Below are 27,862 nucleotides of genomic sequence, written 5' to 3'. Positions count from 1 at the left end.
CATTAAAAATAAAAAACATATGTTTTTAAAAATTATATAGTTAGTCCGCTAACCCATCAGGAGAACACTAACCTGCTAGGTTTGACCCACGGGTTTGCTTGTATCCTGAACTCTTTTAATTAGGAGGCATTTATTAAATATTGATATTGGAAATTAAGTTGGTCCAAAAAGATAGTATGCATACAATTTAAATATAATACAATTTTATTTTACGACATTTTTGTGTTTGCAATACTGTAATTCGTTTATTACTTATCTACTTATATAGCTAATTATTAATTAAAATTTGGATCCCAGAACACTAACAAAAGAGAATGCAAATGGTTGGGCATTGACTACACCAGAGATTTCATTACATATTTGTAAAACATTATATATCACCATAGCTTTTCACATTCTTAATTACTATTTTTGGAATCCTAATTTAATGTCTTGTCCATTTTAGATGGCATGCCCTGGGGAAGGTATTTTAACAGATCTTGCCAAGAGATTGGTAGATAAAACCATAAAGGAAGTTAGTTACTTTCGTCATTTCGAGACTCATGATCAGGAGTTTGACGAGGACAATCAACTTTTGTGTAGAAGATTAGAGAAAGTTCGAAAGGATATTGATGACGCCAACATTAATGAGCATGAAGTTGAAGGTGAATTTCAAGATTGGATAAAGAAAGCAGATAATCTAATTCAAATGAATGCTGAAATTAGGCAGACAATGTTTGATAGCTGGTGTTTTCTTAGGAAATATCGACAAGGTAAGAGACTGGCACAGAGGGCGCAAGTCATTAAAGGTCACATCCAAAAATATAAAAACTTTGAAAGAGAAGCTCGTCCAAGTAAACTTCCAGGTATGAAGTACTATGCTTCAAAAGACTTCATTGATTTTGAGAGCAGGAAAACAAAATTCAAGGAACTTGTGGAAGCTTTAAAAGATGGAAATCATTACATGGTTGGATTGCAAGGGATGGGGGGAAGCGGGTAAAACCACATTGGCAACACAAGTGGAAAGCAAGTTGAAGAATCCAAAGCATTTGAGAAAGTCATCTTTGTTGTTGTGTCTAATCCTCCAGATGTCAACAAGATTCGAGGCGACATTGCAAGGCAATTAGTTTTGGATTTAGATAAAAGAGTTGAAGCAGATCACTCAAAGCTTTTGTGGTCTAAAATTTATGATTACAAAAAAAAATTACTTATAATATTAGATGATGTGTGGGAGAAGTTAGACCTCACCGAAATTGGGATTCCATCTAGACCTGATCACAAGAATTGCTATGTTTTGATAACTACCCGCCATTCAAAAGTTTGTGAAGCAATGAGATGCCACCAAACAGTTCGCCTACACATGTTGGCTGATGAGGATGCATTGACACTTTTTCTATCTCATGCTAGAAGTAATGATTCTGAGGGTCTTGCACACGAGTTTGTGAAGGAGTGTGGAGGATTGCCAGTTGCAATTGTAGCATTAGCTGGAGCATTAAGAAATTGGCCTGCAGGTGAATGGAATGTGGCTTTGACAGCCTTACGAAATTCTAAGCAATTTGTTGATATTGATGAAGATTTAGTGACTATTTATAGATGCTTGAAATTAAGCTATGATCATTTAAATGATGAGAAGGCTCAAAGGCTTTTTTTATTGTGTTCTATTTTCCCAGAAGACTATGAAATTCCTATAAACCTTATTATTAGACTTGGTATAGGGTTAGGAATTTTTGGCGAGCCTGACGAATACTGTGCATCAAGAAGTCGAGTAGTTGCAGTAAAAAATAAACTCATAGCTTCTTCTTTGCTATTGAAGGTTGAGGGAAAAGAATGTGTAAAAATGCATGACTTGGTTCGTGAGGTAGCCCAGTGGATAGCAAAAGAAGATATTCAGGTGATTACAGATTCAACAATGACTTTAAAAGCCAACAAGCGATTTGTGTTTTGGAGTGCTGATGATTTTCCTGATCAACTTGGTGATGCAAAACTTGAAATTTTACTTCTTTGGATAACTGGAAATGCTCTAGTGAAAGATCCAAATGCATTCTTTGCAGGAATGTCAAGGCTCAAAATTCTGTCTTTACTCAGTGGATATGGTAGAAAAGTTCCCACTCCATCACTGTCACAATCACTTCTTTCCACTCCATCACTGTCACAATCACTTCTTTCATTGAAGAATATTCACACTATTATCTTGGATGGTTGGGAATTAGGTGACATCTCTGTTTTGAAGAATCTTCAAAGTCTTGTGACGCTTGAATTGAAAAATTGTTTAATTATTGAATTGCCCAAAGATATCAAGGAGCTACAGAAGTTGAGATGGTTGGGATTAAGGAAGTGTGAAATTCAAAAGAATAACCCTTTTCAAGTGATTGAAAGATGCTCACAATTGAAAGAATTGTATTTTGTCAGCAATTACAATGTCAAAGACTGGAAGCCAGAGGATGAAAAAGAAATTGAAGATGAAATTGCTTCTGATATATCTCCTTCTACATTGCAATTTTTTTTATTGCTTGTGATGTCTTGAAAGGCTTGACTCATGATGATAATGGCTTACCAAAATGCTTCAATACAGATCATATGAAACATTTACTATCAAAAGCCATGTTTAAGTACCTTGTGGAAAGATCAGAAGTTCTTGAGCTGGGAAATTTAGGACAAACAGGATGGAAAAGTCTTGTCCCTGACATTATTCCTGTGGAAGATGAAGGCATGGATAATTTAATCAAGCTTTACTTGTATGAATGGACTGACATCGAGTGCCTTATTGATAGTAATCAGCGTCACAATTGTAACATGACAGTCTTCTTGAACTTGATTGAGTTGCATCTGGATAATGTGGATGTGAAAGAATTATGTTGGGGTGCTACGCCTTCAGGCTTTCTTGAGAAGTTACAGATTTTAAAGTTAAAGGGTTGTAGGAAACTGCAAAACATATTCTTAGATGAAACTCTCAAACTTCCTCATTTGAGGGTATTGAAATTGAAAGATTGCACAATGTTCCAACTAGCAATTTTCAAACCCTCTATTGCTCAAAGTCTTGGGCAATTGGAAGAATTAGTAGTTGAAGGTTTTGCAGAATTGAAAAGCTTAATCGCAGATAAGAGTTCAGAAGAAGAAATGGGGGTTGTTCATGATCAAAAAGGTGATGGCTCATTGTTTCCGGCATTAAAGTCTCTTCAAATTGCAGAATGTGGCAAATTAGAAAAGGTATCTTCATTCCTTCTAGCTGGAGACCTTCCCAATTTGACAGATTTATATATAGATGATTGCGCAGAGCTAAAATACATATTCAGTGAATATAGAGGTCAAGTTGTGCAACAGGAAATCAAAATGCTCCCTTCGCTAGCAGAAGTGAGACTTTTTCGAGTACCAAGTTTCATTAACATATTTCAAAAATGCAAGAGATATGTGCTAAGGCCACCGCCTCAAGTTTCGAAAGAAGATTCAAAGGAGAGACCTAAGAACTTTAAGATGAGTTCATTCTCGTGGGCTCATAGGTGTTGTTTTTTGGGCCCAACTACAGATACTAATATTGGAGTTTCTAACGTCACTCTGCTAAAAGAGCCAGGTATGCTACTTTAGTCTTGCTCTTTTTGTTCAAAGGTGTTATTCTATTAATTAAACTTCCATTTTAGCATATCGTATATGAACGGTTTGTATTCTCTCTTTTTTTCCCCTTTTATTTACATATATTTTCATGTTTTTGTGTTATTATAATTTTATGTATGGTTTCCTTAGTGTTTAGTTTTGATAAAGTGCACCTTTACAGTAATTTAATCAATATTTTTTTGACCAGCGTAATTTAATCAATATTGTCTTTATCACAAAATTTAGTTAATATTTAACATCAATTTTTCTTAAAAAAAAGTAGTCTATATTTAACTCCTTGGATGTTGTGGGGCTACCTGCGTCCTTTCTGAATGGGGGAAAAGAAATTCCGCTTGTTTAAATCAGTTTTCTTTTGATATTTAAAATGCTCATAGTCTCAACTTAATATTCATTATTTTGGACTATTTATATTTGTTTGATGCATATTGGTATACCAATATTTCATATTCTCGATTTAAAATTTGAGATCTATTTTTGTATCTCAGAAATTTCAATAAACTGACGTGATATTTTAATTACACTAAATTTAATGTCAATTTGTCTAACATTAATCTTTTTATTGCAGTAAAAATTAAAGACAAAGGTAAAATACTCACACGCACGCACGAATAGTGATAATTGGTAGCATATGATTAACATGAGCAGGAATTTTGGTTAATTCAATGTTTTATTATTTTTTTATTTTTTATTTTTCTATTATTTGACTAGTATCAGGGGCATGGAAGTTATTAGTTGAATAACTTATAAATCACATTTTATTTTTTAAGGCATGTCGATCTAATAACACAGGGGAGATGTGGTAATATAACTATTGCCAATTGATTGGTTTTATTGAAAGTGTGACATGGCACTTCTAATGTGATGACGAAGTAAGTGAATCTGATGTTTAGAGAAACTGTGAGAGAGAAAAAATGATAAGTCATGTTTGTTTTTACTTGTTTGTTCTTTTCTTTTAATTTATATGAGAGTCATGATAGGCCATATTTATAGTCTTTTTTTCTTTATACATATTTTTAATTTTTTATGTTGTTATAATTTTATGCATCGGTTCACAGTATTAAGTTTTGATAAAAACAGTCATTTAAATAATATTTTCTTTAGAAAAATTTAATTGATATTTAATATTAATTTTTCTCAAAAAATTAGTCTATATTTAAGAACAGATTTTGACCCAATTAATGATTTTTTTTTTTAGGTTTGTGTAGATGACAGAAAGCTCTTGGAAAAAAAATAAAATTATTTCTAGTGAAGTAAATTTAAGAATGTTGAAAGAATACAAATCAAATGTAAAATCGGATACCACAAGCGATTAAAAAAAAAAAGGAATTCTTCTATGCATTAAATTGAAAAAAGTAATTTTATGTTTTGTAATTACTCAATTTTCCTACAACTGTAATATTTATCAATAAAATAAGTCTCCATCAAGATTGATAAAGCGGTAATATTAATTATTTTTTTAAGTGCACTAAATTAAGGAATATATATACTATCAAAACACAAACACGTATGGCTTTCGTCTTGGATTGGAACTACACACCCTCGATCTTTTCATTTCAGTAAAAATTTTAAGAGAAAAATAAAAATTCACACGCACACGTGAATAGTAATAACAGGCATATCATTAACATGAGTAGAGATCTTAGTTAATTCAATGCTTTATTTTTTTTTATTTTTCTATTTTCCATTATTTGACTAGTAGCGTGGGCACGATGTTACCAGTTAAATGCGTTATAAATCAGAGTCTTATGATACATGATGCTTGACAAACTAATTTATATTTCATGTATTTTCTGATACATTAATTCTTTTTCGGTTCATCTCAGTTTATAATGGGATTGTTATTGAGATATATGATCATATGATAGAAAGTAATTAGTTATATAACTAGGTTGAATCTAAGAGAAGTGATTGGTTGTAGGAATCACATGTATTGAGTGAAAGGATTGAAACATTTCATTCAGCTGAGTGTCTTATGAGACAACCATTGAGCCTACAAAATATAAGGCAGATGATGCTTGTTGGATGTTCAAAATTGAAGTCACTATTCAGTGTATCCATTGCCACAACCATCATGTTGGAGTATCTGTATGTTGAGGACTGTGAAGAATTGAAGCACATTATAACAAATGAGGCAGAGGATGATGATGTCCATCTCAACTGTACCTCCATCTTCCCAAAACTACAGAGCCTCTATGTTCATAATTGCAATAAATTGGAATTTATATTTCCATCCACTCTTTCCGGAGGTCTTCAAGAATTAAAATCTATACATATTTTGGGAGCTGATGAGCTGAAATATGTTTTTGGAAAATACGATGAAGAAGAGTGTCTATCAAATGAGAATGAAAGTAATGAGCCTCACATTCATCTTCCTGCATTGGAATCACTAGACCTCTATTATGTACAAAATATAATCAGCATTGGTATCAAGAAACGTCAACCAGAGTGCCCATCTCTACAGATTGTGGAAGCACCAAAGGTACGTAACTATTTTTAATTCATTATTTAATAGCGTCTCAATCTTGCTCTGTTTTTTTTTGTATGAAAATATATTTTATCTATTTATTCTCTTTTAAAATTTTAACTTTAAAATTGCATATAACTATTATGGGTCATGCGGCTTTCAGTTTATGTCAAAATGCAATTTATCAATATTTTTATTATCTTGTATAAGGATTATTTTATACTCGTAGAAGACAAACACGCATGACTTTCGTTTTGGTTGTGCATAGTATTTCTGTTCATTTTCAATTAGTTTTTTTTTTCAATTATTTTAACTGGTATCTAACAAGAATCCAACTAAAATAATTTGATCTTTAAAATGCTCATATTCCTAATTTAATATTCATTATTTTTTAATATTTATGCTTATTCGATGCATATTCATATATCTACATTTCATATTCTCACTTTAAAATTTGACAGCTATTTTTGTAACTCAGAATTTCGGATAAACTGAAGTAATACGTTAATGACATTAAATTTAATGTCAGTTTGTCTAACATTAATCTTTTTATTGCGGCAAAAATTAAAGACAAAAATAAATACTCGCACACACGCACGAATATTGATAATAGGTAGTATATCATTGACATGAGCAGGAATTTTGGTTAATTCAATGTTTTGTTATTATTTTTTTATTTTTCTAGTATTTGACTAGTATCAAGGGCACGGAAGTTATTAGTTGAACACCTTATAAATGACACCTTAAAATGCCCAGTGTTATAATACCTGATGCTTGACACACTTATTTTGTATTTCATGTATGTTATGGTCCTTTAATTACTGCGATGTTTTTATTCAGATTGTAGAAAGTGATTAGTTATATAACTAGGTTGAATCTAAGAGAAGTGATTGGTTGTAGGAATCACATGTATTGAGTGAAAGGATTGAAACATTTCATTCAGCTGAGTGTCTTATGAGACAACCATTGAGCCTACAAAATATAAGGCAGATGATGCTTGTTGGATGTTCAAAATTGAAGTCACTATTCAGTGTATCCATTGCCACAACCATCATGTTGGAGGATCTGTCTGTTTGGAACTGTGAAGAATTGAAGCACATTATAACAAATGAGGCAGAGGATGATGATGTCCATCTCAGCTACACCTCCATCTTCCCAAAACTACAGAGCCTCAATGTTCAGAATTGCAATAAATTAGAATTTATATTTCCATCCACTCTTTCTGGAAGTCTTAAAAAATTAAAATCTATATTTATTGTGGGAGCTCATGAGCTGAAATATCTTTTTGGAAAATACGGTGATGAAGAGTGTCTGTCAAATGAGCATGAAAATAATGAGCCTCACATTCATCTTCCAGCGTTGGAATCACTATCCCTCAATGATGTACCAAATATGATCAGCATTGGTATCAAGAAACATCAACCAGAGTGCCCATCTCTACAGATTGTGGAAGTACCAAAGGTACATAACTATTTTTAATTCATTATTTAATAGCGTCTCAATCTTGCTCTGTTTTCTTGCATGAAAACATTTTTTTCCCATTTATTCTCTTTTAAAATTTTAGCTTTAAACTTTTATGTATAACTATTATGGGTCATGCGGCTTTCAGTTTATGTCAAAATACAATTTATCAATATTTTTATGTATCTTGTATAAGGATTATTTTATACTTGTTGAAGACAAACACGTATGACTTCCGTCTTGGTTGTATATAGTAATTCTGTTCATTTTCAATTAGTTTGTTTTTGAATTGTTTTAGCTGGTACCTAACAGGAATCGAACTAAACAATTTGATCTTTTAAATGCTCATACTCCTAATTTAATATTCATTATTTTGGAATAGTTGTATTTGTTTGATGTCTCCTTTTATGCCCCAAAATTACGGATAAAATGAGGCAGGGGAACCTCCTCTGCTCTTCTTTCAACTTTGTCATCATTGTATAAAAACTAACGTCTTCTTAAATATTGTTATAATCTTACTTAAAAAATACCTAAAGAAATTTAAACTATTAAATTTGATTTGAATAGTTCATAACTGTGGTGAAAAAAAGTGAAAAAAATTATGCTTTATAATCATAGTTTGCAAATTACAACTGAAAAATAATCAGATTAAATTTTAACCGTTTTAACTTATTTATATATTTTTATATAAAATTGTAATAATATTTTTGTAAAATGTTAAATCTATACCAATTGCTTAATTTTATATTTACGTAATTACTCGATTTTCCCACAACTCTAATATTGATTGATAAGATAAGCCTTTAGACTACATATGTTATCAGATGTTATATATTGTGGGGTTACATGCACCCTAACCGTTTTTGAATGGCCAAAATGAAATTCTATTGGTTTAAAATTTGATGTCTATTTTGTACCTCAGAGTCTTAGATAAAGTGAAGTAATATATTAATTATTACACTCACTTTAATGTCAACTTCTCTGACTCTGATCTTTTTATTTCAGTTTAAATCAAAATGCAGTTTATCATTATTTTGTTTTTTTTTGGTGAACATCATTATTTTTGTTTTGTATAAAGATTATATGTAATAAATTATATATTATTAACAAAATATTTAAACATTCTCAAAACAATGAAGACTTTCATATAATTTTCCTATGGAGACATGTACAATTAATTATGTCAAAGTGATTCGGCTTTTACTTCTATAAGAATTCAAATTTGAATTTAAAATATTACCCAAAAAAAATATAGTGTGTTTGTGTTTTGTGGGTGAATGTGTATGTATTTCATAAGCACATGGATCAAAATAGAGAACATTATTTTAAATTTTGAATTGCCTTTTTGTGAAAACGTGTTGTAGGAAATTAAGAAGCACATGGAAGATGTGAGAAGTGAGGAAACAAGGGAATCTGAAATACAAGAGATTGTTAACGTTGAAATACCACTACTCACTCCAAGTGTGAGCTTTCAACATGTTCTCAACTTCCACAATCTAAAAGAAATAACAATCTTGGGAAACCAGAAGTTGAAGATTTTGTTCTCTGTCTCTGCTTGCAGAAACCTATCACAGTTGTCTCAATTACGAGTATGGAATTGTGAGGAATTAGTTAATGTGGTTGGAGATTATTCTAATAATCATCATCATGACATGAACTATAGCTCCATTTTCCCAAAACTGGAGGATCTAGATATCGTCGATTGCAACAAGCTGGAGTTTATATTTCCCCTGTCTCTTTTTGGTACTCTTCAAAAATTAAAATCTTTGAGTATCTGTAAAGCTGCTGAGTTGAAATACATTTTTGGGAAATATGATGATGGAGATCATTTATCAAATACAATTGATCTCCCGGCTTTGGAAACACTATCACTTAGAGATGCACCAAAGTTAATCAACAATATTGGTGCGAAAAAATATCACCTTAGCTTTCCGCGTCTACAAAGCATTGATTTGGGGGGTCTTCAAGAGTTCAACGGAAGATCTTTTCCAGATTTGGTGGCTTATTTACAAGGAATACAATTGAATGTGAAAGCTCCAAAGGTAACACATCTGACTTCTTGTCCTATGATCTGCATGTTGCTCTGTTTATTTGGATTGCCTAGCTTTTAAACTTGAACATCAAGAACATATTTTCATGCTTACAAAATTTTCATGTCAAGACATTTCATACATAAAAATTTGTAATTTATTTTTCATTTATAAACATTTGCGTTTCATCAATATATATGTGCGCATGCGCGCCTTTAATCAAAATCTTGCAGGAGATGTTAACTAAAAAAAACAATGACCTTAAAAATTTAGATATTTCTGCTAAATAGTTTGAAAGATAACATGTCCATATATATTACTTTGTTTATTTTACTTTTTCTTCTTGGAAATTTTCTTTTCATCACAACAGGATCGCTTAGCATTTAAACTCAAATACCAAGAACACATTTTTCAGGCATGAAAACTTTTCATTTCAAGACATGAAATTACTAAATTTTTTTTGGGCCAAAAAAATTACTGAATTTTCATTCATAGAAATTAACAATTTAGTTTTAATTTAGAAAAAAATTGCTTTTTTATTTTTCATCAAGCTCTTACACGAGATGTTATTTTTTTCATTTGATTTTTACACAAGATGTTAACTGAAAAAAACAATCACCTTAAAATTTTAAAAATTTTCTAACAGTTTGGAAGAAACCTACACCATATAAAGTTTATCTATAGAAGAAATTAACTACGGATTAATTAGCTTCTCATGTATATATACATTTTATGATTTCAAGTCGATATAATTAGGTATAATCAATATGCACGTGTCTTTAACTTGTAAGCATTCCAGGCCTCCATAAATAAAGTTTCTCTTTATATAACTCAATCCATGTTGAGACATCTATACATTAATAACAGTATTGGATTTTTCACAATTTGTTAATGTGGTAATTTGAATTCATGCTGAAATTTTGAATTGATTTATTTTTATTAGGACCTGATGAAAATTATCAAGGATATGCAGAAGCTGACAACTCTTAGGGTAAGAGACTCCAAAATAGAAGAGGTTCTTAATTTGGAAGGAGTGGAAATTGAAGGTCCATTCATGACATTAAGCATTGCAATGATGGAGTTGGAAAATCTAAGTGAGTTGAGGCATATATTCAGGGGTCCCAAATATATTTTGAGCCTCCCCAATCTTCAAGAACTAAACATCACAGCATGTAAAAAGCTAACAGCCATCTTCTGTGTCTCAATAGTGGGAAACCTCCCACAATTATCCGAATTAAGTATACAAGAATGTGATGAATTGGTTGACATCATTGAAGAGAGTGATGGGGATCATTTACATCAACTTTGTTTCCCAGAGTTAAAGGAAATTAACATCAAGTGTTGTAATAGCTTGAAATTCCTCTTCTCTATCTCAATATGTGGGCTGTTTCCAAAGTTGGAGTTCTTGAAAATAGAAGAAGCCTCTGAATTTGAGCAAATATTTATGTGCAAACAAGCTAATATGCAGAAGATGGCAAAAATGGGGGAAGTATTTCCAAAACTGTCAGATGTAATACTTAGAAAACTCCCAAAGTTTATTTCTATTTGTGAAGGAATTGATTTTAAGGATCTGCAATGTGACGTGGAAGATTGCCCAAAATATCGAGGTATAAATCCAGGAAAAGTCTTTTGATAATTTTGATAATTGCTAGCTACTTTTATGAATATTCATATGATATTAAAAATTCTATTGCAGAAATCAGTCAAATCCAAGAAGAGCCTAAAAATGAAGATTCAGAAAATCAAGCAACAGCAAGTGTTTTACAAGAATTTGCAGAGGTACATATATTAGACTCATCAGAAGAACAAAAAATCATTATTTTTTTTGTTTATTTTCTTTTAATCGTGAATTTAACCTGTTCACAATTTTGATTACTACAACTACTGCAAAGATTTTTGGAAAAACATTAGAAATATCATAGTATTTTTTTTGAAAGATTCATATTTATTATGTGCACATAAAAGAAGAAGAGAAACTAATGCATAGATAAATGAGCTTCAACGTTACTCCCTCTGCTCTTTATTATGAGCTTCAAATAACTAATTTATGAATAAAAAACTATTTGCTAAAATTAGTTAAAAATAATAAATAGGTTAGAAACAGATTTTTGTTTTCAAATATGTCTTTATAATAAATGAGAAAATGGATGAAAGAGAATGTGTGAAGAAATGTGATATGAGAGAAATAACTAAGGACAATGCTGAAAAAAAAAACATTAAATGTTAAAACAAATTCAAATTGAAGTTTATAAAATGGACCATAACTCTTTTTAAATTTAAAATTTATAAATAAGACTAGACGGAATATTAACTTAAAAAAACTTGTCATTTTCGTTGAGAACAATTTTTTTGTCAAAATCGCCAATGGCAACATTTTTATCTAATTTTGTTGAACAAAATTTGAAAGAAATAATAATAAACTTAGTTTATGTTAGTTTATATAATTCCCAAACAAATGATAACAAGTAATAGTAATGAAAGAAGCCTCCTACTATGTGTGATATCAATAACATAAATCTGTATTAGTTTACTATTGTTTTCAAATTTGTTGATATAATTTCTGTCATCTATTATACTGTTGTTTATCTAATTTTGTTGAACAAAATTTGTCCTTTGATGTTTACTCGAAGCTCAAAAACAGAGAAAAAAGCTGTTGGAGTACTTCGTCTTCAGAGTAGTGATATGTGGAGACATTGAGCAAAAATCCCATGACAGACCTCTATTATGTATTATTGACAAGAACGTGGATTATTGCGGATCAAGGGGAAAAAAGAACAATGATTTTAGTAGTACATATTAATTGGAAAGTTGTAGCTTAGGAATCATATGTATATTGAGCTTAGTAGAAAAAAGAACAGGGGTTTTAAATGAAATATTTAATTAACAGGCTGCAATATCTGGTGAATTTAAGAGATTAAATTCATCAACTCATTTAGAAATATAAAGTTAATTATTGAGGATGTGAAAAAAATATCATAAATACCTAACGTATGTTGTTGAGTTGAAAGATAAGACTTAATGCACAATATATATATATATATATATATTTATAAGCAAAACTAATCTAAGGATAAAATGTGTCTTTTTTCTATTGTAGATTACAGAGGAAACATCACTTGAAATTCAAGTTAAAGACCCTGCTCTGGCTTCAGAGAAACAAGCATCAGGAACTTTAGCAGCAAAGTCACAACTGAGAGGGACATATTTACATGTAAGTTTATATATAAATTATCTAAGTGATTTCAACATGCTAGGAATAGAAACGTGTCAAAATAGTTTTCTGCTAATTATTTAATATTTTAAATAGGAGTTGGAGGATGAACACAAAACAAGTGAATCAACTATGCAGCTCCAACAAGAGGATTTTGCAGAAACAAAAACCACTAAAGCTTCTCAGAAAACCAATGTACCATTTGATGATAATGTAGGTTATAACACAGAGGACTAAGTTCTTACAAAATTTGATCATTACAATATTTGATACTTATTCCTATTATGTGTTATTTAGAGTATTGATATCATATCAAAAGAAAGAGCTGAAGGTGGTCCCCTCCCAGAGGATGTAGTGGCAGCAATTATGGAAGCTGATTTAGCACCAAGAAACTCATCAAAAGCATTCATCATTCCTCACCAAAAAGAGTTCCCATTGGTTATTGATTAGTTTTTTATGACATTTTTGAAATAAAGAATTAGGAATGCATTCTAAATTAATGGCTTAAACATTTGCCTTTTTCCTTATTCATTGCTTGGTTTAGGATTTGAAGCCATCAGAATCAAGAAGCAAAACAAGCATGAAATGCCAGGAGAAGCTAGCAGATAGGATGATTATTGTATACTCGAATCTTCACAAAATATTAAAGGATCTAAGGACTAATTAAACAACATGATACTTACATATCTTCTGGTTCTTTTGTAGGGTGTTGCTTCCTCAGTTGTTTCACAAGTTGGAGAATTGCCATTTGGTCCATCTAAATTGGTAAGTTTACCGAGTTCATTTCAAATTCATAGCATATTTTCATTTATGAAGGAGCACAATTGAAAGAGAAATTTCTTTGTGTTTTCTAGGTTGCGAGCATGAAAGAAACACATGAGCAAGGCTCTCAAGAGGATAATGCAGCAAAAGAAGTTCCAATAATAGTTCAATCAACTGATTCAGATTCAAGGAAGCAAACTAGAGTATCACCCATTTTTGAACAAGTAAATGCAGTATAATTACCAAAAAAAAATGCATTATCCTTACTAATATATAAATACCATATGAATTATGAAGTTGCTAGATGCATTTTTTTCCTTTCACTTTTGCCTAGTTATAATTATGGCAAAATTTTATCTTGTGATGTTATTTAGAGCTCAGAAGAAACAGAGAAAGAAGCTGTTAAAATACATGCTTCGCAGCTATCAATGACTCCAATTTCAATAAATTTAGATTAAGTGTGTTGATCAAGAACTTTTTAATGTGTAGAAGGGTTATAAAAGTTAAGACCAATTTGTATTTCTTTTTAACGATTAATCAACATCTAATGACAAAACAACAAACTTCTGAATTCTTGATTATTGAACACTGAAAAATAGAACTACAATATACATTTTTTACGTGTCTCTCACAACTTAGCAAGAGCTAGGTACTTGAAACTGCAACTTATTTCTTCTTACTTTTAGATTACTCAGAGCATCAAAGATACAACAGAACTAGGTCTTGAAGAGAATTATGCAGAAGATGATGTCGTGACAGCAGTTGGATCAACTAATTCAGATTCAAGGAAGCAATCTACAGGACCAATTGATAACCTCTCCGGAAAACATTCTGCACTAGTAAGTTTGTTACTGTTTTCTAATTATAGAAATTGAAGTACTCTGTATGATTTTTTTTCCCTTAGTCTGCGCAAGTTAGTTTAGATGCTCACATGTTACCTTGATGTCTGTTAGAGTGCTAAGGAAAAAGAAAAAGGAATTAATGAAAAAGCTACTTCTACAGACGCAGCACCAACGGCAACTCCATTAAAAAGAGCCCTTGTATGTGTTTTGAGCTATCTCTAATAGTACAACCGTAAGCAACGACTCATTTTAAAAGAGAACCAAAAAAAGGAAAGTTCATCGTGCTCTTTTTTTGTTCTATGCAGACTGTTATAGAAACAGGAGATCACTCAAGTATTCAAGAGGAAGCTGAATCAGAGAAGCCTCTAAAAGCGATCATTCCCCGAGTCACTACTTCTCTTCATCACCGTAAGTATCTTTCTTTACATGATGATTATATATTTTTTTATTCTTTTGAGCCGTTTGCTAACTTTTTGGGCTGTGACAGAATCACAAAATGCTGATGATGCTATCATTTCATTTTATAAATTGGGAGTTTGTGAAATTTTCCAACTTGTGGAGCTAAAAGATGGTGAAGCGGCTTTACTTGCTCAAGCACTCCAACGATATCCTCAACTATTGCTACCTCAGGAACATCGCTCACAACGTATGATAGCTTGGTCCTACCGAGTGCTGGTAGATATTTTGGCGGTGCTGGCTGCCAAGACTCCTTGTAGCATCACAAGTTCAGAAAAGTCAACCTTGGAGACTAACTTATGTGATGCAACCTTGCTTGGGTTTGACAAAGAATGGATTGATTCGGTTCGGTCTAGAGTTTTTGGTGTTGACATGTCTGATGTGTTGGCAGCAGAAGAGGAAATTCAGGTGAAGGAGGCCGAGCTGGAGACGTGTGACGTTGCCTTGGAACAAGTTCGAAAGCAAAGAGTAGAGGCCAGAGAGCGACTTGCGGTGACACGAAGACAGTTGGAGATGGCGCAAACTGAGTTTGAAGCAACTGATTCTCAACTGTCGGCTCTATTGGAAGGTCGCAAGAAGTTGACTAATGAGATAACAGAGTTTAGAGAAATAATAAGTGCCAAGGACAGACCCTTTGGCATTTAATTGTGCGTTTGATTTTTAGTTTTTGTTATTTCGTTTCTGTTTCTAAGAACACTAGAATTCTGAGCAGACCATAATGCATATGATACAGACTAAGACTTGCCTCTGTTCAAACCCATAACAGCAGAACAGAGTTTGAAGTCTCTGATGTATGCATAATTAAATTTGGCCTTTATTTTTGCTGGATGATCCATATCTGTTGTTGGTAATTATTTTCAATTCAGAAAAGCTACCGTATTTATAAGACAAGAACCCACATACCTATCTAATATATTTATTATCCTCAAGCATGCGCAAATTGAGCAGATATCAATTTTTCTTTTTAACTAGAACTGTCCTTGGGTAGTTTAAAAAAAAAAAAAACTAAAAATACAAGGTGTGCAAGTGAAATAAGATAAAAATAAATACAATAGCCTTTGCTCTTAATATCCTGGGGAGGGACTTGATTTTACTGTCGGTGAATTTTATTGCTTTTTTTTTTTTTTTGGCCAACAAGAATTCCATACTATTATTAATCACAAAAAACAATTCAAAGTACAAACACCAAAAGTTAAAGCCAAAACACATAACTCTCGAAAATACTCATACTTCAATCCTAGCACAACAAACTCACTAATATAAACCAGCAGTAAAAACAAAAACAAAAAAAAAAACAGTATACAAATTACCCAATTCCACTTGGATCTAAAATATCACTATTACAGGCATGGTGATTACCACACAACTCAGCTGCATGATGATGCTTCAGTAAGCCATCTTGTCGGACACATTTCCTTTGCACCCAATGCGGCCAAACAATGCACAGCTTTATTTCCCTGTCGACAAACCAACGAAAAATCAGAAACACTCATTGAATTTTTTTCAGGATAATAATTCGAGCCCTTGTAAGTGTTTTAAGGCTCTATCAGTACAGTCATAAACAACTACTCATTTTAAAAGAGAACCAATTAAATACTACTGCATGTTTTTTTGTCCTTTTAATTTCGTTCGATGCAGACTGTTAAAGAAGCAGGAGATCACTCAAATGTTCAAGAGGAAGCAATCATTCCCCAAGTCATTCCTTCTCTCCATCATCGTAAGTGTCTTTCTTTACATGATCATTATAGTACTACTTTTTTTTTTTTTGGGGTCTTTGATCCATCTGCTAACTTGTTCACCTGTTCGTCTCCTAAACTGGGGATTTTAGAAATTTTCAAACTTGTGGAGTTAAAACAAGGAGAAACAGCTTTACTTGCCGAAGCACTAGAGCGATATCCCCAACTATTGCTGCCTCGTGAACATCGAACCCATCGTATAATAGCCTGGTCCTACAGGGTACTGGTTGATATTCTGGTCATGCTCGCGACCAAGACTCCTTATACCATTACCACATCAGAAAAATCAACCTTGGAGGCAAACTTAAGTGAAGCAATTGTTCTTGGGTTCGACAAAGACTGGGTTGAATCAGTTCGTACCAAAGTTTTTGGCGTTGACATATCTGATATCTCTGCAGCAAAAGAGGAGATTCAAGCCATGGGGGGCAAGCTTGGAGAAATTGATTCAGAAATTGATATGGCGTTGACATATCAGTTGTTGGATCTCTCCGAACATTGCAAGAAACTCTTTCAGAAGATGACCATGATCAGAAACATAGCAAGCGCCAAAGGCAAACCCTTTGGCATTTAGGCGTGTTTTACATTATTGTGCTTTGTTATTGGTTTTCAATTCCAGTAAGGCTCCGAAAGAGGGTACCATGATGCCTACGATCGATATATTTGATGGATTCATATTTTGTTGCAACTTTGATTTTTCAATCGGAACTGATTATTATTAGAAGTCTTCTCTTTATACTTTCATTGGGTGTGATTGCAATGGATAGAGAACTTCCCCCGGGGGAAGGCCGCTTGATTCTCTTTGATTTGAACAATATAGTTGTATTTCCAATTATTACATAAATATAAATTTATTACTAAATTAAAAAGTTATTTTATAAATTAGAAAATAGCATATTTTTAACATATGAAATATTTTAATATAATTAAAAATGATTTGAAAATTTTATAATATTTGTATGAATAAAAAATTATTTTTTTACAAGACATTTTAATAGTTTGAATAAATATTAAATATATTTTTTTAAATATGCCCATATTTAAATATTTAATAAATGTAGTGAGAGAAAGTAAAAATTAATAATGTTGAAGTTTATGGTATTTAATAAAAATAATATTAAAAAAATAACTTGAATTTTAGAATAGATTTTAATACTTTTTAACTATTTTTATTGAGATATATATATATATATATATATATATGAATTATTTAGAAGCGGTACATAATAGAGGAAGGGAGAAGTATCTTTTATTTAGTAATAAAGCAGAGATCAAGAATTCCACCATACTCTGATTTCTCACAATAAAATATATCTTTATGTTATATATGTAAAATAAATAAAAAAAACAGTTTGGATAGAACTTTTTTTTAATTGACTAATGCTGTGCTAATTTTTTAAAAGAAAAATCTTAGAACTTGCTTTTGTTGATAGTCTGTTTCTTCATGCTTATTGAATTTTCAATTTCAGATCTTTAATCTTTTCTTCATCACCCTTCTTAGTTTTCTGTTCTTTCAACCCTCTTTCTTTTTTTGGACCCAAAAAAAATATCCTCTTTCTTCTTTCTACACATTTATTTTTTAAAATTTTGTCATCACTCCTACAATCATAAGGGAGAATTATAATGAAGTCCTAAAGAAAAAAATTACAAAATAAGTCTTAGATGTTGTCATTCTCCATTCTAAAACTTATCATTACAGGCTGCTTAGATTATTATTGAGATTTTTTTTAAAAAAAATTTTAGACTTAATTATAATTTTCTCTAATCATAATCTGAAGAGAGGACGCGCGGGTGTGGCCGGATTCTTTATGAGAAAACTGGCCGAGCATCATCAAGCTTCTCTGGTCCTCTTCCGCCCTCCTTGGATAGCAAAGCGATTTCGAGACAATAATAATTGAGGCCCAGCTTCTTCACGTTGACATTACCCTCCGCTGCCCCTTCGCTGCTGATAAACGGCAGTACGTTTGGAATATTTTGTGAAATGCGGAAGAAATAAGGGAAAATTAGGAAGAAGGACCTAAAAAAATTAGTATTTATTAAGAAGGATCTTAAAAATTGTAATTAATTTGAAAGACCAAAAATTAAAATAAAATTTTACAATTACCAAATTATCCCTTATCAAATCCCTACATTATTTCCAACACCCTCCTATCTCAATTTAACAGTTAATTATTAATTGAACTTGATTTCTCTATCTCCCTCCCTCTTTGTATCTCAATTATTATCATTTATGATAATAATGGGGGGTAATTTAGTAATTATAAATTTATATTTCAATTGATAACTGACAATCAAATATTGAGATGGGTCTTGGAGATAATGTAGGGATTTGGCCAGGGATAATTTCGTAATTGTAAATTCATATTTTAATTTTTGGTCCTTCAAATTAATTATAATTTTTAAGATCCCTCTCCATAAATACTAATTTTGTTAGGTCCTTCTCCTCAATTTTCCCAAGAAATAATGTGTTGAGGCTCTAAAACGCAAGTCCTCAATTAAATAGTGGACCCTATTTAATAAATTTTTTTAAAAAATATATTACTTCTAATTATTAATATAAGAGCTAGTTAAAGATTTAATTTGATTCTAAAAATATAATATCTCAATCTACTTTGTCTTCAATATTTATTCATTTTACCTTCAAATAATCATTATAATAATTGAACATATTAAGAAATTACTATCAAGAGGTAATTCAAATATACATTATTAATTATGTAGTTTAGAAAAAAACAGTATATATTTATTATAAATAATTAACTTATTTAATATTCATAAATTAGTTATTTAGTTTTTATGTTAAGGATTTGGTAGTTACCGAAATTCTCAATGAAAATGTGAAATTAATAAATATACTTATCTTTTAATAAATCATAATATCTCATATTTTATTGACCTAACTTATCAATATCTTTCAACTTCTATTTTTTCTTTCGAAATTTTATGTTACCGTAGGTTTTATAGTTTTGATAAATCTGATTTTATATGGGTAACAATTAATTTTGACTAATTTAGTTAAATATTATTTTATTATCATAGGAATTACTTAGGATAAAATAGATAAATATTAAAAATAAAGTGAATTGAGATGTTATATTTAAAATCAAATTAAATCTTAAATAGCTACTAGTATATATGTAAAGAATTGAAGGTAGTGTATTTTTTAAAAAAATGGAGAAAATGTAGATCAAATTTCTTATATTTATATGTCAAGTTTTTCAATCATATATGATTACATGTTTTTTTCTGTTTTATGTAGATTTATAATTAAATGTTATTAAATACTAATATTTTAAAAATAAGATGTATAATTATATGTGATTAGAAAACTTGTTCTCATGAATATAAAAAATTTGAAAACAGACATTTGCTGATGACATCCTTCCAATATACATCTGACAATCACCGCATCAAAGGCGAGATTGGCTTCCTTCTTTTCTTTAATTCAGGGCTTGGGATTTTAGAGCCGCTGCACGTCGCTTCCTTCCCGTTTCACAATATATTCCAAACGCATTGCTGTTTATCCGCAGCGGAGGGGCAGCGGAGGGTAATGTCAGGGGATAGTTGCTGTTCGTGGGGCCGAAGCCACTCTCTTGGCGTCTGAGGTTTGCCGAGGGCTCGTCGAAGCAAAGTTCTGAATTAGGGATATGTCAACAAAGTTCAGATTTTAGCATGGCGCATAGGTTGCTGAGGGATCATGAAGCAGATGGGTGGGAACGATCTGACTTTCCTATTATCTGCGAATCATGCCTCGGTGACAACCCATATGTTCGTATGGTATGTATTTTTCTCCGTCGCTCTTCGGTTTAACCCCTTTTAACCAAGCTTGCCCTTTTCAGGGTTATGAACTTGTAGGCTACCATTAAATTCTTTATTTCAGTTGCACTATAAGCTGTCAAGAGAGTTCGTAATAATCATTTTCAGACTTTAGCATGTTTCTCAGAGGAAGTTAAATTTGTCTAGCTAACTTATTTAATTGCTCTTTTTATCGGTATACATGGCTGCAGACGAGAGCTGACTATGATAAGGAGTGTAAAATTTGTACACGGCCATTTACTGTTTTTAGATGGAGACCTGGTCGAGATGCAAGATATAAGAAAACTGAAATCTGCCAAACATGTAGTAAATTGAAAACGTTTGTCAAATCTGCCTTCTAGATCTTGAGGATGGGTTACCACTACTAGTCCGAGATACGGCTCTCAGTATCAGTTCCCATGACGCTATTCCCAAGAGTGATGTTAATCGGGAGTATTTTGCTGAAGAGCACGATCGCAAGGCATGATTATTTCACTACCATATCGTATATTTGATGATACTTGCCCATAATTTTAGAGAATGTTACACTGGTGTTCTACAAGATAGAAATTGTTTCATCCTCTTCCCATCATCGTAAGTGTCTTTCTTTTTTGATGAAGATTTTAGATTCTCTTCCAGTTATGTACTAACTTTCTTGGCTATATATATGTCTGCGTGTGTGTGGCAGAATCACAAACTGGTGCTGCTGCTGCTTCTTCTCCAATACTAGAGATTGGTGAGATTTTCCAACTTGTGGAATTGAAGGGTGGAGAACGAGCTTTACTAGCCAAAGCACTTGAGCTATATCCTCAACTAAGGCTGTCCCGTGGACAACGTACTCACCCAATAATAGCTTTTTCCTACGGAGTCCTTGTTGATATTTTAGTCTTGCTGGCTACCAAAACAACTTGTACCATTACAGCATCAGATAGAACTGCCCTAGAGGCGAACTTAGGTGCTGCAACTTTTCTTGGGTTTGACGAGGATTGGATTAAGCTGGTTCAGGCCAAAGTATTTGGCATTGACAAATTTGACGTCTCGGTAGCAGAAGAGAAAACCTCAGTCATGGAGAAAGAACTTGAGAAATGTGACATTGCATTGGAACGTGTGCAAAAGAAGAGGATAGAAGCCAAAGAGAAGTTAGCAATAGTGCAAACTGAGTTTGAAGCAGTTGACACTCAACTGTTTGATCTATTGGAAGATCGCAGGAACTTAGTTATGAAGATCGCCGAGTTTAGGAAAATGATAAGTGCCAAAGATAGGCCCTTTGGTATTTAAGTACGCTCACTTTTTGTTTCTGGTTGTTTGTGTTATATTTCTAAAAAGAGTAAAAAATAAGTGAAATATAATGCCTAAGACAAACCAATATGGCCCCTATGTTCCATTAAATAAGTCTTGTTAGGAGAATTTAATCGCTGTGATCTATCAGCAAACAGCTTGTTCAACGCCTCTTGATGCCAATTTTGTTAGGTTGGCTGCTTAAACTATAATCTTCTTTTTCTTTTTCTTTTTTTTTTTTGATGAAAAACTATATTCTCCTAAATGATATTGTTTGTGTAAAGTATTCTTTAATTAATAGTAATGGGTACAATAGCTACTAGTATAAAAAAAACTTAAAAAAAAAAAGACTATAAAAAACATTGTAAATAGCAGAACTGAAAAAGTTATACTTCATTTCATAAACATCACAGGCAGTCTCAAATAGTCCTATAGAGATGACACGTTTCAATTAGAGAGCATTTTATTTGTCCATTGTCAAATATACAGAATGAAACTTATGGCTTTGGGTTCAACTCTTGCACATACAGCGTGCATTGAAAATTGGTTTAAGGGGGAAAAAAAAAACCCTTATTGCCCTGATGGTCATATCGGCTTAACGGAAGTAATTAGTCAAAATTCAATATAACTTTTGGATATTAGGTGGTTTGACGTGAAAAAAATAAAATAAAAAATAAGGACGCCATTGTGATTTTATAACAACTAGCATTTGCTTCCCCGTGCATCACTGCATATGATACAAGTGCATTTTCTAACAGCATAATGCTCCCTCAATTTACGATCACAAGTCTATCTTAATAACATGTACAATATACATGAAGACAATCAACATGATGCACTAACATTCCGAAAAACTTCTCGATAGTGAGCTCCATTTATACCAGTCCCCATGTCACCCACCATAAGCACTTCGAGGCAAAAGAGATGACTTGCAAGCCACCTTGACATAACATCACAAAACCGAAAAAAGATCTCTGACGGTATTGCCATGATCACTTGCAAAAGGAAAAGGCCCTGCACACTTTTCAACTCAAAAAAGAGAAAAAAAATTACTAAAGTCAACTACCAACACATGATATCCGAGGATGGCCTTCACCTCAGCATACATAAACTCTAACCTTCACAGCTAAATTCCTACTCCTCCGGTCCTAATTATAAGACCCCATTTGACTTTTTATTTGGTCCTAATTATAAGACCACAATCCATTTTGTCTCTTATATTTATGCATTTTTTTCCAAGATAATCCTTCTAATAATGATAGTTTTAACCAATATACTTAATTAGCAAGAATATTTTAGGAATGACAATACTTATTTATTATAAATAACCAACTTAATTTATTTCCTTAATCTCCTCAAATAAGTCAATTGGGTCTTATAATTAGGACCGGAGGAGTATTATCTTTCACAACTATGTCAATCCTGAGACTGAATTTCCTCACCAGCACATGATAACAATGCATGCTTTTTCACACCCCTAATCCGTCCAAGCACATAGCTCTTTTGTTTACAAATACTACCTCCGGTCCTTAATATAAGATCCCATTTGACATTTTGTTTGATCCTAATTATAAGATCCCAATCCATTTTGTCTCTCATATTTATGCATTTTTTTCCAAGATAGTCCTTCTAATAATGATAGTTCTAGCCAATACACTTAATTAGTAAGGATATTTTAGGAATGACAACACTTATTTATTACAAATAACTAACTTAACTTACTTCCTTAATCTCCTCAAATAAGTCAACTGGGTCTTATAATTAGGACCGGAGGTAGTATAATGCCCATCCCCTTGAACTTTCTTTTTTTAATAAGATGCCAAAGTCCTGTTTAAAATTTATCTTTTCCCTTGATAATCACTAATTTGATGTTGCATGTGGATTTAATACTTATCAGTTTTCAAAGTTAGTCTTCTTCCATTAACTCATGACACATTTGAATATGTAGAGAAAATTAACAATTATTCATTTCAATACTTTACAGATCATTTCTGACTTCCTCTTTAAATTATGTTGGATTATTCTCACCGTTTATGACATGTCTTTTGCACCCACGCCTTCCGTGATTGACAAATAAACAATCTGACTAACCTCAAGCGCCCCACAACACTGAATTAGTCCCCATCCTAACTTTCTAACCATGACACTTCTCGGCCATTACCTTCCTGTAAGCTCACACAAGCCAATATGAACGATTGGTTACCCTTTGACCTCTATACTGATCTCTTGGAACCTTACCTCTGATGCTAAAATTATACGTTGGTTTCCTCCATTACACAATCCACGCAAATTGCCGCTCCAATTCCTCATATTTACACAGATTCTGATCTACCTAATTAGATCAAAATCATCTCAGTCCTACCGCACGCCAACTTTCCTGCCTCTAGGATCCTTGATGTCTTAAGAACTAATCATCTTTTTTGAGCCCCCCACCAAAATGATGGCTGCTTATCATTTCATTAACACAAGGATCTGTCAATTGGCTGGTAGACGACCTTGCCAAAATCTAAAATCAGACCATACCTTACTTCTTCCGGCAGCTCCTCCATATCTCCCAGCCTATATGAAAAGACTAAACGTCGAACTGCTAATCAGAAGTAACCTCCATGTATCGTGTTCTAGTACTAACTTAACAGGCGTGAAGAAACTAAACATCGTCTAATTCTCCACCTCTGAGACCCTAGCCAACACATCTCATTCAGACCATAGCATGTGCCCTGTGACCTCCTAGTGCCTAAATCAAATGCTAGCATGCCCTCCCATCTCGCCTAATAATAGCCAAGATTCATAATACTCTATTCTTTTTGCTTGAGACACACAACATATCTCTACTCGAACCCACACACTGATTTAGGCTCTCTTCTTCTGCGATAAAACTGCTAACGTATCCACTCTTGATTTTCTTGCAGATACCTCTATCCTTTGCAGGTCTGGATCAACATGATCACAGACGATAACTTCAATACCAGCTACCCTGAAAAAAGATATGCACTCAGAAAATCTTTCCTTCATCCTTCAAAATCATTCTTAATATATGATCCAACCTGTTCTGACTCATCAACAAAATCTCTTAAATCCTCCCTTATTTTCACTCTTCTTAATCTTAACAGCAGAGAAGTATCACATTTTTAGTCATCCCAAATTACAGTTGTGGACCATATGCACATTTCATATCATGCACTTAACGTTTCAAACTTATCCTGTCCCGGTATACATTTCATGTACATTGCTGCTAAAGTCTGAGTGCCATCCATACATTTCATGCCCTGCACCAACCCAAATACTATGCCCTTAAACATCCATTATGGGTCCCCTACCTTGTATACTCATTCAAGCCTCGACTATCATCAGGTTCCTCTCAAAGGACAAGTTATTAATCCCATTATTATCCGATTAAATTACCTACACATACTTCAACTCAAAAAGCTGGCTGCAGAACAACTTTTCTTTCCCACACGTGACCTCTAACGCCCCAGACAAACAACCGCCAAATGCTAACTACTCAACCTTTTCTTGCAACGTACAAAGCTAGAAGCTCACCCAAAAATCATGAAAACTCTGACCACCGTCAGCCCCCTGACACTACTAGCCTTCACCATCACGTGCCAAACTGAGAAGGTCACTCGTATCGCCCTAGTCATCTCACACAAAAACGTTGACTTCCTGCACAGAGTTATCAAAGGCACCTTCCACTTAACAACTGAAAGGTATCCGTCAAACCATACAAGAAAAGCTGAATTACATCACATCCTTACCACCAACACGCATGCTGCATCTATTTTCACGCTATCTAAACCATGTTAACGCTTTAGAGGCAAACCAAACCACCATGACTACTCATGATAATGCTACCTATATAACTTAGTATTTCAACCCCCACCATCAACACAGACACGAAGACTTCACTGACTAAATTCTACTATTGGTCCTTTAACAACAAAGTTGATAGCTCCGGTCACCTTGACATGTATAAACTTTAGCCATTGCAGCATTTTTCCACACTCATCAATGAATACTCTTTTCCCGAACAGGGCAAGGTCAATCGAAATGCAGATGACACCCTTTAATATAGAGGCATTGTCCTGTTTTCATATTGGCACCATTAAAATTTGTTTTTTAAAAAAAGATAACATCACAAGCAGCAGGGCGGAGACTCCTTGATTTCGATTAATTAATAATAAATACGAAAATATCCCTATAGCGTGGCCAACTTATACTAAGTGAATCATTAGCCGGTTGGGGAAACCCACAATCCATGACTTAATGTCATTTTCATACTCCCAAAGATTCACATGCTTCTCGCAAATCATATAGTTACTTAACCTAGCCTTTGTTAATACAAAACCTTATCCTAACCAATTTCATAACAAAATATAATCATTAAAAACCAACTTCCCATAACCAAATATTATTTTCATCCCTAACAGATATCCTTCACCCCACAAGCAAGTACTACTAAGATTTACGAAGCAATAAACATTCCCTTTCTTACATAATAACAAAAACCAATCTTAAATTCACTTGCTTACATCATAACAAAAAACCAATCTGGGCAATCCCATTACTCAACAATCAATGCGCCATGATTTCATTCATGGGAGGCATGTACTTGCCACCACTGGAGGCATATACTTGCCACGATCACCTACTATACATCAGTCACAATTTCCAAGATAATATAAACAACTTTGATCTCTCCTGTCACCCTACATAATTGAATATACCCACCAAAACAGTAGTGACCTACAACTAAACCCACCCTCCTAAAAACAAAACCCACACAACTAACTACACTACTACAGCTCCATCACCTGCTCATCTCCTCCCAGCAGTCCTCAGCAATTCCCTCCTCAAAATAATGGTCTCATAGAAAGTGGGATTTCAGAACACTCTAGTTGCATTTGTGTAGTTAGTCAATGATGTTATCCCTGTAAACACATGAAATCATCTAACTCAATCATCGTCCATTGCTACATGATCTAATTTAATTGTTTCTAGTACAAATTAACTTAATCATTACCTCCTACTCTCTTCACAATGGCATTCTGCACAATACAGCTGAGCCTATCCAGTCCTCTAACACCTTGAAAATCCCCCCATGCATCCTTAGCCAGCTCACCATAAATCTCCCACTCAATCCCACACTTCCCACAATGACGCCTATAAGTAATTTACTACTCCACACTAATATCTTCGTATTAACTATAACCATTACAAAACTTGAGTTTTAGCAGAAGAAAAAAACTTACTCCACATCCTGCAGAACAAACTCCAGAACATAAGTGTGTGCCCTCTCAGCTCCTCAAAACAAATCAAGATCCTGGCAATATCTGAGAAGCATTTCAAGCAAGAAACTCCACATTCAGATATATTTAAACGGCCAAAAATAATCCCAGAACAGATTACATGAATTTACTCACCGGACCAACCTCTCACCCTGTACTCAGGGCAAATCTCTATCTGAATGCTCTCAATGGTGCTGAGCTTCAAAGAATGATTTGGCAGCAGCTGCATCCGTCGCTCAACAGATGTGTTTGGCCTTAGCACCATGTGATATTTGCTGTGAATCCCTTCCCCACCTTCTCGTACCTCAAAATTCTTAATGTAACGTATCTTCTCCTCCCTCAGCTCATTCCCAAACCGTTCGACAATGTCATCACCATCAAGACATAGCAACATCCATGGAGAAAAAAAATACCCTTCAGATATTGGGGAGGAAAAACTTTATAGAACAGGGTACGAACATTAGCACACAACTGAATAAGAAGACCCTCAAACACAAAAACGACCTACTGACACAGACCTCCTCATCATGCACAATCATGTCCGGCGAAACCAGCACCTGCGGATAGCCAAGGAAGGAAGACAGGAACAACAATGGACCTTTCCCCTTCTAAACTTCTAAGTGACCAACGAATGCTTCGGAAAAAGTACCCATCCCCAGTCACCACTCCCATATTTATATAGGACCCAACAACCCCACTGAACAGTGTGACCAATAACCACCCCGCACACGCATTTATATAGTACGCAATTAATGAATGGTTATGGTGACCAGGTAATACCATGCACACGTAACCCTCACAATAAATGCATGGCTGTCACAAAGACCACCGTGAATGCAGCCATATAACATTAGCCGTTACTGTTCATAAGCCAACACTGTTCATAGCACAGTACTATGTGAGGAAAGCCGTCAAGAAGTGATAAACGGCTCATACTGTCATTGGTTTTTATTTATT

The 27,862-nt window shown here is 33.2% G+C and overlaps 5 protein-coding genes across 5 annotated transcripts; all 5 read left to right on the top strand.

The window, feature by feature from the left end:
* Positions 1-445: 445 nt before the first annotated feature.
* LOC114742293 (disease resistance protein At4g27190-like) lies at positions 446-2,503 on the top strand. Its single transcript, XM_028930597.1, has 2 exons — positions 446-752; positions 1,068-2,503. The coding sequence occupies exons 1-2, from the start codon at positions 446-448 to the stop codon at positions 2,501-2,503; spliced, it is 1,743 nt and encodes a 580-aa protein (XP_028786430.1).
* A 77-nt stretch (positions 2,504-2,580) lies between these two features.
* On the top strand, positions 2,581-6,910 carry LOC114742189 (uncharacterized). Its single transcript, XM_028930500.1, has 4 exons — positions 2,581-3,547; positions 5,412-5,456; positions 5,550-6,067; positions 6,893-6,910. The coding sequence occupies exons 1-4, from the start codon at positions 2,581-2,583 to the stop codon at positions 6,908-6,910; spliced, it is 1,548 nt and encodes a 515-aa protein (XP_028786333.1).
* Positions 6,911-11,023: 4,113 nt separating this feature from the next.
* On the top strand, positions 11,024-15,459 carry LOC114742101 (uncharacterized). The gene is made up of 12 exons (XM_028930398.1): positions 11,024-11,150; positions 11,240-11,322; positions 12,641-12,754; positions 12,851-12,967; positions 13,052-13,192; positions 13,299-13,373; positions 13,460-13,519; positions 13,609-13,740; positions 14,203-14,355; positions 14,470-14,556; positions 14,664-14,766; positions 14,846-15,459. Exons 1-12 carry the CDS (start codon positions 11,024-11,026, stop codon positions 15,457-15,459), a joined length of 1,806 nt encoding a protein of 601 aa, XP_028786231.1.
* Positions 15,460-16,436: 977 nt separating this feature from the next.
* On the top strand, positions 16,437-21,620 carry LOC114742020 (uncharacterized). The gene is made up of 2 exons (XM_028930299.1): positions 16,437-16,531; positions 21,031-21,620. Exons 1-2 carry the CDS (start codon positions 16,447-16,449, stop codon positions 21,618-21,620), a joined length of 675 nt encoding a protein of 224 aa, XP_028786132.1. The 5' UTR covers positions 16,437-16,446.
* Positions 20,204-21,334, top strand: LOC114743955 (zinc finger CCCH domain-containing protein 4-like). The gene is given in 3 exon segments (XM_028932170.1): positions 20,204-20,324; positions 20,555-20,675; positions 20,678-21,334. Coding segments are annotated over 3 exon segments (378 nt in total). The 5' UTR covers positions 20,204-20,219; the 3' UTR covers positions 20,830-21,334.
* Positions 21,621-27,862: the final 6,242 nt, after the last annotated feature.

The sequence above is a fragment of the Neltuma alba genome, unplaced genomic scaffold (genome assembly GCF_004799145.2).
Source record: "Neltuma alba isolate B1F8T4 unplaced genomic scaffold, ASM479914v2 tig00000105_pilon, whole genome shotgun sequence".
Taxonomy (NCBI): Eukaryota; Viridiplantae; Streptophyta; class Magnoliopsida; order Fabales; family Fabaceae; genus Neltuma; species Neltuma alba.
This window is presented reverse-complemented; position numbering and strand designations above follow the sequence as displayed.